The sequence below is a fragment of the Euleptes europaea genome, chromosome 7 (assembly GCF_029931775.1).
Source record: "Euleptes europaea isolate rEulEur1 chromosome 7, rEulEur1.hap1, whole genome shotgun sequence".
NCBI lineage: Eukaryota > Metazoa > Chordata > Lepidosauria > Squamata > Sphaerodactylidae > Euleptes > Euleptes europaea.
The window spans coordinates 80,048,327-80,067,590 of NC_079318.1; the positions used below are offsets into that span (position 1 = coordinate 80,048,327).

The 19,264-nt window shown below is 43.9% G+C and overlaps 2 protein-coding genes across 2 annotated transcripts in view; one reads left to right on the forward strand and one right to left on the reverse strand.

Annotated features, from left to right (window-relative positions):
- Positions 1-8,615, reverse strand: part of ACTN3 (actinin alpha 3) — a 39,025-nt gene extending 30,410 nt beyond the window's left edge. Inside the window, exon 1 of the mRNA XM_056852457.1 lies at positions 8,284-8,615. Coding sequence (XP_056708435.1) covers positions 8,284-8,415 — 132 coding nt within the window. The 5' untranslated portion in view covers positions 8,416-8,615. The remainder of the gene's footprint in view (positions 1-8,283) is intronic.
- A 3,315-nt stretch (positions 8,616-11,930) lies between these two features.
- On the forward strand, positions 11,931-17,710 carry ZDHHC24 (zinc finger DHHC-type containing 24). Its single transcript, XM_056853900.1, has 4 exons — positions 11,931-12,205; positions 13,934-14,211; positions 15,402-15,714; positions 17,686-17,710. Exons 1-3 carry the CDS (start codon positions 11,931-11,933, stop codon positions 15,710-15,712), a joined length of 864 nt encoding a protein of 287 aa, XP_056709878.1. The 3' UTR covers positions 15,713-15,714; positions 17,686-17,710.
- The last annotated feature ends 1,554 nt before the right edge of the window (positions 17,711-19,264 follow it).

Below are 19,264 nucleotides of genomic sequence, written 5' to 3' on the forward strand. Positions count from 1 at the left end.
TGGGGGCCCCTCCATAAAGGGTCCATCTTCTCACTGCTGCCCATTTTGCCCTCTTCTTCTGTATCCAATCTGCTCTGCTGCCCACATGAAGAGGGTAAAGTGAGTAGAAGCTGGTTGCTCACTTCAGAGACGGCTGGCTGGTTGGCAATGATCACAAAGAGAAGAAGCAGTAGAGCCAAAGGGATTCAGGGGTTGGCAGTTGCCTTCAACTGGGGTATAGGCCTTGGCAGGAGCCCAGCAATGCTGACCCCTGGCAGAAGCATGCAAATGCACTGTGGCTGGCATACCTAGGAACTATCCACATGGGGTTTGTTTTACACTCCTAGAGGATTACTTTCCCCTGCAATTTCCCTTTTGTTCCTTTTCTTTACAGCCTAATTAATTACTTCCTTGTTATCTCCACAGGTGACCATGGCATTCATTAATCAATTGCAAATGATAAGATGTTTTGGGTTGGGAGAAAATTTGGTATTGCTTTACATTTGCAAACACAGCCACTCCTTATTATTTCTATTATCATAATTTTTTGATAGCGCTATAATAAACATAGGAGAGAACATGAATTAAGATGGAAGAAGGAAGGGAAGAAAATTTAAAGGGATTGTAGCCATGAGACATCTCAAAAGTGCTCTGACTATGCACAGTGTACAATTCTCTCTCGCTCACACCACAAATCATGTCTGAAAAAGGTAGGATTACACCAGGAAAATAGTAGAATACCAACAGCAGTGTCTGTATTCTCCATTAAAACTAAGCAAATAAATAATGGTGACTTCAGACTAAATGGCTAGTGTAGAAATAGACATAGAAGCTTTTGTAACACATAGCATGGCAAGAAGTAGAAACATATGATTTGTTGCAGAATGCTGAGACTCAGTTTTAGTAAGAGCCTGCCAAAAGTCAGAATGGGCAGAAAGAAAAAAATAGGCAAGCTCAGAGGGTTTCTTCCTATAACATCAGTCAGAAAACTAGTGTAGTTTTGCAAAGATATAGAGCAAAGTGCCAGCTTCTAGCTCTACCCAGAATGCATCATGAACAGGAAAGAAAACAAGGACCTGGAAATATGCCCCACGCATTTAGAACAGTAATCAAAGGGAGATCTGATTGCGCCTTTAATATTTCAAGCCTTGTTTTTCCTTGTCATTTTAGTTTTCTCTGAATAGGGGTAGGGGTGGAATTAAAATATGCACCACCACCCCAGCTACTGCAGCTTGAAATGGTATAACCTAACAAGATCTCTACTACATGATTCATCTCTCAAATAAAACATACAGAGTATTGCTATTGTTGGTATTTGGGTTTAACTAGTTTGCAGGTTCCACAAACAGTACATCAACCATTTCCAATCCTGTCTGGCACCCACAACGGAAAGCTGTTTCCGGCATAACGATGAGGCAGGGCAAGGCTTGGATCTCCCCACAGGTGCTTTTGTGATGCCTGGAATTGCCCTGTCTCATTCACCACTGTTTACTCGGGCTTAACAGATTTGGCTGGAGCCACTACCATTGCAAAAGGGGCAATCCCATCCAACATGTGATGCTTGGGACAGCCAAAAGATGATGTAATTTAAAGCAGAAGGTCTGGAGCTGTGAGGATAAGAGGAGTGGGTGCTATAGACTCTGCCCCATCCTTTCTGCACTCAGTGCTTTTACATCTCTGTGTGATTTCACTTTTGAGAACATTGAATATTGACTGCCGTTCCCCTCAGTGGCCTTTTCATCATGGACCTGTTAGCAAGTTGCTAGGAACAAGTTGAAACAGTCGAACCATACAATATTTTTTACACTAAACCGCACTGCAGAAATTATAAAAGGTACACAAATTATAAAGACATTCTGCATGCCTGTCCCTAAGATGCACGCCAGGTATTAATATTATTCCTTCTCATTTATCTTCACAGCAACCATTTTTAAAGTAATTGTATAGATGAGGAAAGTAAAACAAAACCCTATAATCCCTCCCAGAGTGCATATGTGGTGCTACCTCTCTCTACTTGTTCAATCCTACTTTTCCTCTAAAGGCATTGATATAAATTTTTAATCTCCAGCCAAAAGAAAGCATAAGTATGAGTAAATTCATTTGCATGCATCTGCCCCTTGTTAGCCTTGTCTCTTTCAATCCTTCCTTCTGTTGTTTCAAGTCTTTCCCACCATCTAAGTTTAGACCGTGAGCTGGGGATTTTGGGATGAAGGAGAAATTGTATGAAACTGTCTGAGCAGCCTATCACATTTAATTTGATTTAATGGCATTAAGTACAAATAAAACATTTAATTTTGTAGCATTTTTAAAATGCTAAAAGAAATTGAATCCCCACTCTGATATGGAAGCTTGTTGGCGACCTTAAGCCAGTCAGACACTCTCAGCCTAGCCTACTTCACAGAGCTGTTGTGACAATAAAATTGATGAAAGGAGAATTATGTAAGCTGCTTTGGGTCTTCATTGGGGAGAAAGGTGAGCTATAAATGAAGTTAGTATATAAATAAATAAGTGTTGCCTGCTGCTTGTCAATTATCCTATTGCCTTATTGGCCAAAGACTGGGAGGAGGAACAGGTTGGCTTCTTATTGTGAAACTGGGTACCTGCATTTCCCCGTTATATCTCTGCAAGAAAAAGGATTAGAAACATTTTTAAAAATTAAAACTTGCTATCACATTTTATCCCACCCTTCCTCCTCCTCACATCTTTGTAAAACGGATTAGGTTGAGAGCAGATGTCTAGCTCCAGGTCAGCCATTGAATTTCATGGCTGAATAAGGATTTCAACTTTACATTGTGGAGATATAAGGGGAAATGCATATCTCTGCAACAAAAGGGTTAGAGACTTACTTTAAAAATGAAAGTTGGGAATTCAGAGAATCTGGTTCACAGATTGTTATAAATTATATTGATATAATGATATTTAAATCACCATTTTAAAAAAACCTGGTGGACCAGGGGAGGCAGGATGGTTGCTTCTGGGAAACTGCAGGGAAACCAGCCATGTGGAAGACCTGTTACCACTGCACTGTATTGGCAGTCACAACATAGTTAACATAGAAATCACACAAGCCTGTCCCCTTGTGGAAGCTACCTCTAATTACTGCATCACACTGCCTGAAGGTTTTGCCCCCTGCCCCTTCCTGTAACTATGGCCCTACTTTTAGGTACAGTGATGGTACTGTATTAATCATGGTACGTATGCTTTCTTAACGCCTAATGATGATCCAATAACTGTGTGGGGATTCAGCTGTTATACTGTATTATATTTTTACTTGGCAGGGAATTTGATTTCTATAATGCTGTGCTGTTACTACAGAGTTTTTGAGTATTTTGTTTTGATTTTTAATATTGTTTTTTTACATAAGGGATTTTGTAGATAGCAGAGGACAGCAAATGTGTATTTTTTTTAAAAAGTCCAGCGAATCATCCACAGTACGTTTCCAGATTTGTAGCCTTTTGAAAGTGGTAATCTACAACCACCACTTCCTCACCTAATATTTTGCTCAAGGGGAAAAAAAAGCACAACTGCTATATCTTCCCAAAAGCTGAGCTACTCCCTTAAATTAATTCATAACACAGCCATACAAGCCTCTTTAAATAGCTTCTTCTGGAGGAGGCCAGGCCTTCCCATCCACCTGCCCATCTATCTCTCAGGGAGGGGGGAGACCCTTCTTGTACCCTAATTAAGCTCTGCCCTCTTCCAAAATACAGCCATTAGCTCATCCCCTGCCTCCTTGCATAGGGAGTACAGCTGAAGGGTAGTTTTTAGAAACTGCCTTACATGGGCAAGGCATCTGGAACAGCAGCAGCTACTTGATACCCCATTGCTGCAAACCCCCACCCATACAGATCTCTAGCATCAGCAGGAAATGGTGGCCCAAGCCATACTGCAAGGGTTGTTCAGTAGAGGAACAATCCCATATCAGTAAAGAGCAGAAGGAGCATCCCAGGAGAAGAAACAGAGTTGAACTTGCAAAATCGTCTCTCTGGCACCTCTTCACATTTAGGCAGAACTCTCCAGAGGTAGGCAGAAGTCATTGTTCACTTGCACACCGGAGTATTTAATATTTATTAAAGCCAGCAGTGTGATACATTCATTAGAGTCCTTTGTTTTGACATAGGAGATAAGAGCTGTGTGGATTTATGTTCTCTCAAAGTACTCTCTGGTTGTTTTTCAAGAGGACACCCTTGGAATAAGATGGGAAAGATGTTTTTTTTCTTGTTTAAATTGATTAGCCTAGATTTATGAGAGAGTCAGACAGCATCATCCCTATTTAAGAAATTATTTTGAAATCCATTGTCCAGAGGCAGGACAAAACATTCTCTAGCAATCTGACTGCCCTTTTGGTAGGTGGATGGGGTTGCGTTAGTTTAATGTCCAAGAGAAGCTAACTAGCCCAATATCCTGTCCCTTGGGGCCAGACATTACAGGGAATTCTGCAGAGATGGGACGATTCCCGGCTACACATCCAGGAAGGGCCACTTGCTGCTGATCCCAAAGACTGAGCTATCTGATTTTGTCCTTTCAAAAACATTACATACTCTCATTAATTGCATGTGTTGCTTTAGAATGTGCATACCTATGTTAGCCAGCCCAGGAAAGGAAAGGAAGTACAGGACTGAGAATCCTCTTTGATTGAGAAGAGTATCCAGTTTGACCAGGCTGTGGAAATCTCTCATGAGTCATCTGGAAGTCGGAACTCAGAACCAACCAGTCCATGCTGGGAATATGTGCTCCATATATTGTACTATAATGTTCAAGCCCTTTAGAGGATCCTGCCCCACTCTAGGCCTCAACAGTGTCTTGAGTTTAAAAAAAAAGCAGCTCCTGGCCCTCCCCACTGCTGTGAGTCAAGAGCCTCTTAATTTGCCAAGGCCTTGGGTCCAAAGTAACAGGTGGAGAAATGCTTTTAGCAATGAGATCAGTAGGAATGATGCCCAGGCCTCAAAGGCCAGGGGTGTATAGCTCCACATAGATCCCCAGGGACAAACAGGTTTGAATGATTTTCAGAGGCCATGGCTCATGCTTTGCGGAAGACTGATTACAAGTTTTATGACCAACATAGACTGGAATGGACAGCTCCATATTCTACATAACTGCTTGCTGTTTTCTCTCAGTTCCCCTCTCCCTGCCTCCAACAAAATAAAGCTCTGAAAAGTGTGAAGAGGTTGTATGTCCTCAGACCGCTGCAGACCTGCTTTCTTCATCAGCATGTTTATTGCTGCCACACAGTTTGCGTTCACTGTTGATCCTGGGGTTCTAACCCAATGTGATGATCTTCAAAGGTTTCCAGCTGCCTGTTGAGTGCAGCAGCTTCCACATGGTGGGCTTCCCAACACTTTCTGTACCCCAGTCCCCTATGGCAGCCATTCCCAGCATGTCACCCAGGGGCTTATTCAAGTTAAAAAAAAGTTGTCATTGACCATCAATGTAATATAAACATGTCAATTACATTTATTTTAAAAACCCTCAAAACCTCAGAATAGCTTCCTGGTGGCACAGAGAAAGGGGAAATGACCACCACAGGGGACTGGGGCAGGGGAAATGGCACCAATATAGGAGGGACCAGATCCGGACTTGCCACCCCAATTTTGTTGCAGTCTTTCTAAGAAATTGTTTTGGAAAGAATGCAGTAAAAGCTGGGAAAACCTGGGAGATGGGGCGGGGAGGAGAGCACCAAGATGCTGTGTGGGGAAACTGCTCATTTGCACAGCAATCCTATAATAGACCACTATTATCATCTCCATTTAATGACTGAGGAACTGAAGCTGAAAGAGAGAGTGATATGATAGCTGAAGCTGATCAGGTATTTTAAGGATTGGCAGAAAGTCACTACCGTAAGGAGTCTCAAACCGGCTTACAATCACCTTCCCTTCCCCTCCCCACAACAGACACCTTGTGAGGTAGGTGGGGCTGAGAGAGTTCTGAGAGAACTGTGACTAGCCCAAGGTCACCCAACTGGCTTCATGTGGAAGAGTGGGGAAACAAACCCAGTTCACCAGATTAGAGCCCACCACTCAACCACTACACCACACTGGCTCTCAGTAGTGATCAGTCTATCTCCGACCAATCAAAAGCAGCTTTCCACCCCTCCTCCAGTGCTGCTGTAATCATTCTCTTAAAGGTAAAGGTCCTCTGTGCAAGCACACACCCCCCTTTAAAGCCACCACAGCAGTTTCTCTCCTCTTTCAGGCCAAGGAGGCTATACATGTGTTTGTGCACATACACACACGGATGCTCTGGATGGGAAAACACCAGTACCCTTTTCCACCCCCATCTCCTCCTACTCCTTCACATGCACACTTATGTATCCTTACCCGGGACACAAAAGGAGCACATTTTTTACTCTTTACCTTGCATCAAAGCTGCAATTTGCCTCGTCCAGGGAAAACATAGTAAAGTAACTGGACATTTTCTCCCTTCAGGGCAAATTGCAATTTGCAGTGGTGGTGGTGGTGGTTTACTTTGGGAAAACAGCAGAGGAAAAGTTTCCCACCCAAGCACTGCAGTCCTGCTCTGGAACACTGTCGTTTTTTTGTACAAACCTCCATTTTGTGACTGGTGGCTCCCAAGGCTCTTGAAAACAACAACAAAGTAGCTCCTCAAAACATAAAGTCTGCCCTCCCTTGGTCTAAGCACGAGCTAAGCATAATGCTAGTTTGTTTTCTTTGTGCAAAGTGTTTCAAACAGTAAGAACATTGTGTGCAAGCCTGTGAAAAGGCACCCATGAACCAATGTGTAGGCGAGCATATTTGGAAGGAAAAAAAGTGCCTGTGAGTGGGTTGTGAATGCCTATGAACAGGTTGTGCTGGAGTATATCTCTTGGCACATGACAGTGTGTTGATACTTGTGAGCAGGACTGTATCTGGGGAATGGGAGGAGATCTATGTGAAATGTGGCTGTCTTAGAGTTCCTGCAAACTGGGGGCTTATCTCACAGAGGGCTCTCTTATGTGAAGGCAGAGTTTTGCCAGAAGCAGATTTTTCTGTTACTGCAGCACTGCGCAAGGAACATTTCTACCTAGAAACAGTAAGCAGGCACTTTTCTTCTGCTGCTTAAAGCAGAGGGGCCTGGCAACTGATTCATTTGCAACCAGAAGCATTTGAACACCACTATTCAGCACACCAAGGACTGCAGTGGCGTATGAACCTAAGTAAGTCTGTATAGTTGGGGGAAAGAAAAGAGTCGAGGGTGTCTCTGAATTTCTGTGATAAGGACATCCCATATGAGATGCCATTTTAAAACTTAGCCACTAGAATATGTTCTAGTGGCACAGAGATATATATTTAGGTCATTCCTTTCCCTCTCCCTTCAGTCTCCATCATTCCAGGCATAGCTCAGACACAGCTCTGGCCCTTGATGGATTCCACTCCAGTGACATATGCTCTTCCCTCTTCTTTGTACCTCCTTCCCCTACCCCCCACTAGTATCCTTAGCGTGAGTCCCTCCTGACGTACTCCATCCAAAATGTCACCCATGTTCCTTACGGGATGTAGATTTGGCTGATGGGAAGGGACAGCTGCAGAGACAGTGTCTGATATGTGGGGGGTAGCAGCTGCCTCCTACAGGGTGTCCCTCCTCTTGATAGCTGTAAGTCTTACAGTGCATTCTGCCTGCAAGTAAAAAAAAAGTCTGTCCTCCAGACCTAGGAGCAGGGCACCTCGCAGAAATGAGCTGCTAGCATTAAAGAAAACATAATTTTTGGATGGAGCTGACTTCAGAGAGAACAGATGCATGCTCAGGTCCTATCAGCAAATTCCTTTGCAGGCCATCATCGCAGATGCCATTCCTGAAAATTCACAGAAATCCTTCCCTGCTAGAGTCCAGGGGCCCGGTTATGCCTCCAGCTCTGTACAGCAAACCTGAGTTTGGAAAATGTTCATCCTATTTTCTAAACGTTTTCCCAAGGCCAATTCAAGCCGCTTTGCCAGGGAGAAGCGTTCCCAGGGACTGGTGCCCCTAGAAATCAGTATTATAGTCTTCACTGTTCAATTGGGTTGCCTCTGCAGTTTGGTTGAGCCTATTCTAACCCATCGAGAGGGACTTTTTGGGGGACTTCCCTCACTTTTCTGGATTGGCAGTGGAGAAAAAAAAGTAAGTGACTCTACACTAATGTATGTACATTTAACGTTGCCAGAGATTTAGCATGAACACCAAAATAAAGAGCACAAAATAAACTTGGAAAGACTTATCTGAAGTTGGTGATGTGGCCCTGCAACACTGTCCCAGTTCTGAAAAGGGCAGTGGGGACTGGCAATTCAGTCCCAGCTCTATTGACTGTCCCCCATCCATTTGGCCCTTTACCTTTCGCTGTTGCTTCTCCCAGGCGGGGTCGAGCAGCAGGTCACGATCCCAGTCCTCCTCCTGCGCCATGTAGTCCTCAGTCGTCATGTATGAGTGGTTGTACTGGATATGCGTTTCTATCTGCGTCGTCATGTCTCTTGTCTTGAACCCCCTTTTCTATGTGCCTGTCTTGCTCCCCACTAGCCACACAGTCCCCTGTGCTCTTCCTTACACTTAGCCCCCTTCTCTTCTGTTCACTCCCTTCAGCTCCTCTTGGAGGTCAAGATCCCCCAATCCTCCCAGGCTGTGCCTGCCTGCTTTGCAGCTGCACCTGTCAAAACCAGCCCACGTGACCAGTCCTCAATAAGTATTATCAGCTCTGGGAAGGCAGATCAGGTTCCATCTTAAAAAGGCCAAGGGGAGGGGACAGTACAAATGTCCCTACCAACCAGATGGGGGTGAAGACAGCTGCTGGCCAGCCAAGGATCCCCCTTTAAAGCAGACCCAGCAGGCTCTTAAAGAGGAAATTGCCCCTTTGGGATATGTAAATGCTGTGTCTCACACAATCCATGCGGAATACAGAGCAAAGGCTGCTGTTGTGAGCAATGGTCTGTATCTGAGCCAAGTGCATCAGAGGTGCAGGGGAAAAAACCCCATTAAATCACTGAGGTCAACCTACCTGTAAGGTACAAGAAAAAAATTAGATGCCTTCAACTGCAAGAATATATTGCTAACATGTGGGGGGGATTAGTGTTTGGAAGACAGCAAGACGAAGAATTCCTAGATCAGTAGTTTTCCTGTGGCCTTCAGCAACACTTCAGTTTTCAAAACACCCACTAAATTGTCACAGAACAAAATAGAGCCCCCACCAAACTCACAATTATGGATTTTTACTTCTGAAATGCTGAACTACTGCACTAAAAACGGAGTGGTAAAAACAGAGAAGGACAATATAAAACATTTCCCCCATTTTTTACTTACTGTTCAACTTCCTATAATATTACCTACTCTGTACCCTCAGGATAGAATAAGCTAAAAAGTTAAATAAGTACCGTATATTACATTCATACAGTCAGCACTTCATTTCTAAACAAGCTCACTGTAATGAGCCATCATTGTGTCCTGGGATCTATTCCTCCAATCCTAGATGGATATGGGAGTTGCTTCTTTTGATTACTTTTTTGTATGTGCGAAGAAACACTCCACACATGCTCAAAAGCATATTTCCTTTACAATTGCTTCAAATGATTCCATTTAACTTTCGTATACCTGAGTGTTTGGAATTTCAGAGATTGCGTTAAAAGGCTATTCTAACTGAATTGTTGCCACTCCATCATGTTGCCGCTGGGTGCACTGAACCTGATATAAAAAAAACCTGGACTGATTAATTTTGATTCAGTCCTGGAAAATGATTGGATGTCCACTTCTCCCTTAAGGAAGGCAGCTAGTGTTGTGTAGTGGTTAGCGTGTCCAATATGGGAGACCCAAGTTAAAATCCCCACTTTGCCATGCAAGATTGCTGGATGAATTTGGGCCAAATACTCTCAGCCTAACCTACCTAACAGTGTGGTTGTGCAGATAAAATGGAGGATGTAAGCTGCTCTGGGTCCCTATTGGAGGAAAGGCAGGGTAGAAATGAAGTAAACAAATACAAATATTAATTTGCATGATAACATTAAAATCCTTTTGCCTGAACTAAGTTATCCTGCGTCTAGCATTGGATTTGAATTCAAAACTAAGGGGAGGGCAGGTCTGGCTTGATGAAAGGCAGGGAAAGACAGCAAGATATTCATGTATCCTGTTCTATCCTGAATATAATGAACACAGATTTGGGATAGCTCCCAAAGAGGTTAAGTCTTTTTTGGGGTGAGGCCAACATTTGCATAACCCATGCTCCCAATGAAAAATCTGTAGTTCTCCTGATAGCTGCTCCTGTTACACCAAGGCTATTCTTAGGATCAATGAGAAAGAGCTTGTTAGAGGGATAAGAAGAGAAAGTATCTCACAGGTTCAGATGCCTTAAAAGGAACGTCACTCAGAGATCTCTGAAAACCCAGCCAGGGCCCAGGAAGGCATGAGTATGTGAAAAACTGAATAACATTTGCTTTTTAAAATATAGACTTCTTCTGGTTTCTAGCCACTCCATCCTGGAACCTTAGGAGAGGTAAGAATTAGCTTAAAAAACACAGCAAAGGAATCTTGAAGAATGTTGAAGGCCAAATCAAGTTAAGAAAGGGGGGGGCAGGCAGACAGGCAGGCAGGCAAAGAATCCATCAGATATCACCCTGAGGTTTAGCTCAGACTTGCCCATTTTACTTCTCCCTCCGGCCATGTTCTTCATTTGAGAGATTTTTAAACTTAAGTTACATTTTGCTTAAGAGGTTTTTTTTCTTTTGAGTTCAGTATTTTTCAATCTGTTCTCACTCCCTGCCCACATCTCTTCTACTTACATTTGTAACAGTTTAATTGAAAGGTGTGAGATTTATTTTATTAATATTGTGCACCACTTTGGGAACTCAGGTCAAAAACGCAAATCCAATTACTCTCCTAACTTCAACTCAACACAACCCTTTTTTGGACATTAAATGGTGAAGAACTACTTGGTAACCAAGGAGGGCCTGCCCCACTTCTGAAGTATACCTGCATCAGGTAATTACTGTTTTCTTCCTTAATGAGCTGTTAGTCTAAGTGTCACAAGACAACCTAATACTATTTGCCCTGGTTCAGATGATTTTTTAAAATTGCTAGTAGGTTGTTTTGAGAAAATACAGACTGGCTTTGGACTCATTTTGTATTCGAGATCACACTGTATAGGGCTGCCAGGCAGTCAGGTTTGGCCCAGACAGTTCAGGAATGGCACAAAAGATTTGAAATCTGTCTGTCCTGATTTTTTTTCTTGGAAGAAAATTTCTCCCTCAGGCAGAGGGGAAACCTGAACATGCACTGGAGCTAGCAAGCACACACAACCCCATTAGGACCTGTGAAACCCAGGTTCCAAATCCCCACTCACACCATGGAAGCTTGCTGGATGACCTTGGGCCAGTCACACACTCTCAGCTCTGACCCTGCCTAGTATTTGGACGGGAGACCTTCAAGGACTACTGGGGGTGATGCGGAGGAAGGCAATGGCAAACCACCTCCAAACATCTCTTGCCATAAGTCAGCTGTCACTTGATGGCAAAAAAAAATTAAATTTAGATTAAGGTTTTACGTTCCTTTTCTTTTAGTTAACCCTTCAGACCCTCACCCAGAACAATGCTACTCACAGCTAGGAAAAGAAATCTGCCTTTATGAATTTTTTGACTGAGTAATGTCTGCTTTGATTTTTTTAATGACATAAAACCCCGCCATCATTTATTTACTTAAGGTATTGGACGAAGCTAGTGCTGAATATTCTAAATAAAAATAAATTCACCAGTGGAAAGCAACACTACCCAACTCATCCACCCATTTTACTTTCTGAGGTAAAACAGGCAAAACACTGGTGGGAGGAAGGTAGGGATTGGCAAAGAGCTCTATCAATCAAACCTAGAAGGCGCAGCAGAGAGGCGCTGATTGGCGAAAAAGGGTATTATTGAAAATTGAGAGGGCAGAATGGGCTGAGGCGGGAAAAAAAACAGGAGGAGGAAGAGAAAACTGGAACGCGCGAGACTTGCGCATGCGCTGCTATGGCTGGCAACGGTTGGGGCAGGAACGCAGTGCCCCTATGCGCGGGGGCGGTGCTGGTGGGCGCGCTCGTCCTAGAGGTGTTCGTGGTGCTGCTGCAGCTGCGGCGCGAAGACGCCGACGGGCACGAGCACGAAAAGGGACAGCCGTTCCCGTTCTTGTCGCTGGCTTCCCTGCTCTTCCTGCTCGGGAACGCGCTTGAGAATGCACGCCGCTTCATCACCGCCTCACCCAGCACGCGTGGCGTCATGCTTGCGGGGGCGGGGCAAGGATGGGAGTGAGTGACATGCCTTCACCTGTGGGTGGGGTCGGGGTAGCACTTGATCGATGGCACGTATGGCCAAAGAAGGCGGGAGATGGGGATGATTGGGAAGGGCTTGGGCGAGCGGGGGCGTGGCTTATGGTGGGAACAAATACGGAGGGGCAATGTGGGGTCAAGGGTTAAGGACAATTAAGAAATCACTGATTATATGGAGAAGGACGGCAAGTCTACAAGTTTAGTGGCTTTTTGCGTGGGAACCGTACACGTACTCAGAGGTACTATGTCCCCACCTAGGACTTTTATTACAAGAGTAATTTGTTTTGGGAAAACAGCTTGTTATTTTAACATGTTGCAGCTGGAGCAAATAGGAGTCAAGTTGTGACATAAAAAAAAAGATTTATTGTGGCTAGAACTGCCTCCAAATCTCGAGAAATTTCCCAAGTCAGAGTTAACAACCCTTGCTGGAAAGAGTTTCTGTATAATACAGCTTATTTCATCAAGTAATAGCATATATACATATATAGGGTGTGGATTGTAAATTGTAAATAATGGGGCTCCAAAGCCACAAAATTCAAGAGCTCTAGCCTGTAGTAACAGCAGGATGATACTACAAATAAATAATATATAGTGTACACAGTGGCACAGACTAGTCCTGTTCCTTTCTTTAAAGCACCCTCCTGAACCATTCAGTTATAATATAGCCTCCTTTTTTGCCATCAAGTCACAGCTCATGAGAGGATTCCTGCATCTTCTTGTCCAAGGTAACATCACTTGTCAATAATGCCCTTAGGCTGTCTACATAGGAAAAACCAATACAAAGAGTCCAAAATGGCAGCATTTAGATACTTTGAACACCTCCTTGGTCTCTCAGGACCCTTTGCTGCTAACCTGATCTCAGTGGGGAAAACTTCAGAGAGAATCTATTTAGTATGAATTTGCCCAAATAAAATTTATCAGCTTGATTGTATTTGTCTGAATTGAGCCAGAGTTTCTCTCCACATTTCAATTATCAATTGCTTAGCAAAGGTAGAAAGATTGTGCTATTGATGATTATTGCGGTTGGGAAGCTCTTATGTATATTAGCTTTGCACAAACTTTGTGTTTGATGATGCTTTGGGCCCCAATATTTTTCACACAATGTAATGATGTGTATCTGTCAGCTGCTTCATACATTTGACAAAGGGTCAAAGAAAGACAAAGTCCATAAAAACTTGTGTCAAAATAAATCTGTTGTCCTTTGAGCTGCTGTGAGGCTTCTGATTAATTAAAAAAAGTCTTGTGGCACCTTAGAGAGTAACATCAACATAGGTGATATTCACATGGTAGCCCTGTAGGGTTTTCAAGGTAAGAGATGTTCAGAGGTGATTTGCCATTGCTTGCCTCCGTGCAGCGACCCTGGTATTCCTTGGTGGTCTCCCATCTGAATACTGACCAGGGCTGACCCTGCTTAGCTACCAGGATCTGATAAGATCAGGCTAGCCTGGGCTATCCAAGTCTGGGCACCATTCAAAGTAAATGAGATTTAATGAGAGGACAGGAAAGGCATTCCTCACGTGCCCAGATTCTTTCTCTTGAATTCTTTAAAATTTTGATTAATAGCACAGAGCCAGAAGTCTTGAAAATAGAAGGGCATAGTGAACGTGGTTGGGCGCTAGCAGTGAAGATAGAATGATGTCAGCAAGAGGTTACCACCGCTGCCATTCTGGAGCTGCCAGCCAGTCACACCCTCTCTTCTTTTTCCAGTTACTGCTATTCCTGCCAGACTCACGTACCTCCCCGCTGTGCTCACTGCTTCTCCTGCAACGTTTGTGTCCTGCGGCGCGACCACCATTGCACGCTACTGGGCCAGTGCTTGGGCTACCAGAACTACCGCTACTTCCTTTGCCTGCTACTGCACGGGGCTGCTGCTCTGCTATTTGGCTGCCTGCTCAACGCCAAGGTAGTCATGTTGCTACAACAGGAGGGGAATCCTGTCCATACAGTCCTTCTGCTTGTTGTGCCTTGGCTCATGCTACTGATAGGTAAGGAGTGAAGCTCCCACTGTTGCAATGAAATGTCACATTCTGTTTATGTCCAGTTCTGGTGCACCCCCTAGGTTTGGAGATCACTCATTCTGTCATGTAGCTGAATGCCTCTGGAGAAGAATCGAAGGATTTTGCCCACTATAAATTCATCCTTCCCTCTTTGTTGTCTGCCAGCTACCTGTCTGAGCAACACAGCTGCAGGAATCTTCAGCACCTCTCTTTCAGTGTTAGGCAGCAAGAACAGATGGACATCTGTTTTTTAGTGTGCTGATAGACTCTGGATATGAGTTGGTGAAGCCGTCTGGTTGAATCGACTCTTTTTGTCTTCAAGTTAAGGCCCAAAGCTCTTTACTGGACCCAGAACAGTTTAAATGTATGTTATGAGCTGAGTCTAAGCCTCAAGTAACGATACCTGACCCATGACTTCAAATACAGGCCAGCCCCAATAATATGTAAACGTACATGTGTGGATCTCCCCCCCACCTTTCTGAACTTGCAGATTAGCCTCTAAGATCCTATTTCCCCTAGCTAGGCTAGGAGATAAGGCTTTTGAGAAGGAGGTGTGGAAGAGGACAAGGTCAGCACTCCTTTGGTTCTTGGATTCACACCATTGCTTTCTGTGTGGTTCTTCCCAGTCCCTGCTCTCAGGGGCCCATGCTGCAGAGGTCAGGTGGATGGCAACTAGAGATGGGGCTTTGTCAGTGGTGGCACCTTGCCTGTGGAATGCCCTTCCCCATGAGGCTCGCTGGCACCTTTAATGCTGGGCCAAGACAATTCTCTTTACCTAGGCATTTAATTGAAGTGTTTCCTCTTTTTAAGCTGTTTTAATGTCTACTTCTGAGGGCTGTTTCACAGATAATCAGTTTGGGTTGCTTAATGCTGTTTTTAATGGTTTGTTTCAAAACAGATAACCTTATGGGGATTGCTTTTATGATTTCATTGTGTTTGTTTTTACTTTGTGTGCTACCTCTAAGCAAGTCTCTGGAGAGGTGGCATATAAGCTTTCTAAATATGTAAATATAAATAAGACTTGCCTCGCCCTTCCTTGCTTTCTCATAAACATACATACATATGTGTGTGTGTGTGTGTGTGTGTGTGTATAATACACTCTCTCTCTCCCTGACTCTCTTTTTTAATGTTCTGTGGCTGAAACAACAATGTTCTGTGGCTTGGAATTTCTCTTATAGGGCAAGTCAGTGTCCCAGCCTTCGTTTACGCCTTTGTGACAGACGTCTGCATGGTGGGCTTCCTCTTCTGCACTGGCTTCCTGCTCTTCCATGGCCTGCTGACTCTGCGTGGACAGACAACCAAAGAATGGTTTGAAGGAAATCGCCAGTATGACTTAGGATGGCGGAACAATCTTCAGGATGTCCTAGGAGAGCGGTGGTTCCTTGTGTGGCTCTCACCTTTCATTGCCTCCCCTTTACCAGGGGACGGAATCACCTTCCAAACCAAGAAACCCAGATCTGAGCCGCTCACCAAGTCCCGTGACTGCTAAAGGTGGGTTCCATATGCAGTCTAGGACAGTTTCTAGCAGGAACCTTGTCTAATTTTGATACAAACAGGAGCAGGCAGTTATATGATGAAATACATGCACCTCAAACTCTCAACAAAAAGTTTATGGTGTGGCTTACAATGATTAAATAAAATACAAATAGTTTTTTAAAAACCCTGGAAGCTAGCTGGATAAAAGCAGTAGCATAAAATGAACAATGAAAAGTCATAGCATCAGAAAATTGTACTATAAAACTGAAGCAATAACCATAGCAATAAATACCAATACAGTAGCAAAGCAAATAAAAACAGCCGATAAAAGCAAGCTGAATAGCCAGGGCGAAGAACAGACCACCAGCAAATGGAAAACACATGAAGCTGCCTTATTCTGAATTAGACCATTGGTCTGTCTCAAGGTCAGCACTGTCTACTCAGACTGGACCATTGGTCTGTCTCAAGGTCAGCACTGTCTACTCAGACGGGCAGCGGCTGTCCAGGATCTCAGGTAGAGGTCTTACCACTTGATCCTTTCAATTGGAGATATTGAGAATTGAACCTGGGACCTTCTGCATACTAACCCAATGCTCTGTCACTAAGCCACCGACCATTCCCAGTACCCAAGAAAAGGAAAAAATGGTCCTTATCTGGCTCCTGGAACTCAGCAGGCTCAGCGCCAGGCAGACAACTGCAGGGAGAGACTTCCAGAGATTAATACAACAGACAGAGTCCTCTTTCTTGTCACCACCCATCTTGCCTCTGAAAATGAGGCACAAAGATAATCCAAGATATGTGAGCATTTGTGTGTGTATGCATAGACTGGAGAGACTGGGGTCAGTCTGATTCCTATGACTACTGTTCTCTCTTCCCCAAGAGAGAGTTAGGGCTGCTGCATAAGAACAAATAAGAACATAAGAAAAGCCATGCTGGATCAGACCAAGGCCCATCAAGTCCAGCAGTCTGTCCACACAGTGGCCAACCAGGTGCCTCTAGGAAGCCCACAAACAAGACGACTGCAAGCAGCATCCTGCCTGTGTTTCACAGCACCTAATGTAATAGGCATACTCCTCTGATACTGGAGAGAATAGGTATGCATCATGACTAATATTCATTTTGACTAGTAGCCATGGTTAGCTCTATCCTCCATGAACATGCCACTCCCATCTTAAAGCCTTCCAAGTTGGCAGCCGTCACCACATCCTGGGGCAGGGAGTTCCACAGTTTAACTATGCTCTTTCAGTGCTCCTTACTTGTCCCCCTAGATTGTGTTAACGGGTCTTTAGTTTAAGAACTTCCTTCACTGTTTAATAATTCCCTGTAGTTCTGGAGCAAAGAGCTGTGGGACAGGAAATCCTTAGTTCAAACCTCAGAGGAGCAACAAATTCATCTGGCCTACCTTACAAGACTGCTTGATCATTTGCCAAGCCACTTGCTCTAAAATAGGCAAATGATCAAAAAATTACCAAGACAGTATACGTGAAGTACTTTCAGTATTGAGAGGAAACACTTATTACTAGGAGCAAGTGCAACTCCTGTACTCGTCCATCTCAAAAGAAAACATGATCAAAGATGCAAGTCCTTGTAACCATGAGTTTACTACCTTGTAGTCCAGCTCCAGTAAGCAGTAGCATGGGGATAGTAATTCAGGCTATTTCCTCCTTTCATTCCAGCATAAATCATGTGGACAAGTAAGTTTGAAATTGGCCTTCAGTCTCTTTTTGGAGAAAAAAGCATAGACTCTTAGGTAGTCTTTGTGGAAATTAATTCATTGTAAATAGGCAGGTTGGGTTGCAAAATTAGCAGCCAGGGCAAATAGTTGTGTGACCAGAAGGTGAACACAAAAGCCTGCTTTTGTCTAGCCTTATTGTACATTGTTAGTGCAACACATAACTTTCCCCCAAGGTGGAGGCCAGACACTATAATTAGAAAATCCAGTTTGGTCATGACCATGATTGACTTGACACGTCCTCTCTTTTCCAGGTTTCTTCTTGCTGCTTACCAGGGAAGTTCTGTCTTGGTGTGGGGAGAGTGATGGCTGCCTCCACTGCCTGCCTTTGCTCACAACTATAGATGACTTTACTGCAGAGCTCTCAATATGGTGCTCCTCCTGCATCAGAACTCCATCTGCCTTGGCCACTTTTCCTACCATGGACATGTTTCTTTGGTGTTTGAAGTGGTTAGCTTCACTGATTTGGAAGGAAGATGATATGGGGACTGTCTTTGCCTGACTCCTGGACTTTTTTCATCTCAGCCCAACATGGGGGGACCAAATTCTTTTGCTCTCTTAGTGCTTTTCCATTAGCTTTTTAGCCTTTGATGTCACCTCCCCCTTATTCTCTCAGGCAGTAAGGGACATTCAGTAGTTGGAAATAACATGGAGAAACTATATAGAATAGGGGAGGAATTGCCAAATCTGTAGTAATTGTGGAGATTTTGTCTGGTTGTCTCTTTTCCTTCCCCTCTGCAACAGTTGTGGGATTGGGTCCCTGGAGATTGTACAAAACACATCTGCTGTAGAAGTGAACAGAGCTTGGACTAATGCATTGTGAGGTTCTGTAACTGCAGCATGTTTGGAGTTCTGATGATTTTCCTTTAGGATTCTGCCAGCTGTCTCACAATAGTTGGCTGCAGCAGCTATCTGCATTGTTAACCTGGGGCCTTTCCATGTATAGCTGCCACAATATTCACTGCCTGTTTACTTCACATTGCCCATTGTCTCCTTTTTAAAAATGTTTCCTGCCAAATCTGGTCACTACTGAGATTATAAAGCCTTGAAGGCAAGCTCTGTAACTGCTACAAACCCAATAGGTTTGGGATGTAGAGGAGTCTGGTGCCTCACTGTCTTAAGCATATTTATGATGTTGCCACATATGGAAAGTCCAACTATTGTGTGTGTTTCTCCCAACCCCCAACTGCCCATGGGGTGGCTCATGAGATTCTGGGGACTGAAACTAAGATATTCTGCACAAAGGCGGGTTCTCGGCTAATAACCCCTCCCTTCCCCAAAAGGTGGGCTTATTTAGGAGGGACTCTCTAGAAACTTTTTATCTAAAATTGCACACTGAGCGAGGTATTACGGGTACGCAGCAACAGAGAGAGGCAATGGTGGTCCTGCTGCAGTATGTATTCAGCTTCTGAAAATGGCAACAAACCCTTAGAATAGCAAAAAATCCCAAAAAAACTCTCAGCAACTCCTCAAGGGAGGCCTGGGAAATGTTGCCAGTCCACACACTTTGTGAGTAGTTGTTGTAACTTCTTTGTTCCTTCAGTGGTAAGCCGTCTTACAGTGCTAACAAATCAAAAAGAACTGGGGAGAGGCTTGGCAACACCACCAGGCTTTGGCAATGTCTACTCATTCCAAGGCACCAAGAAGTAGACTCAGCAAAACTCAGTTCAAATCTCTTCATAGCCACAAATCCCACATTTGGCTTTGGTCAAACTACTGTCTTAGTTGTTTCATTTTTTTAGCTCAGATCTTGAACGGTCTTGTAAGGTTGCTGTAAAGCACTTTGCACATTAAAATGCTATTTAAACAACAGTCCTGTTGAGCCTTTTTTCT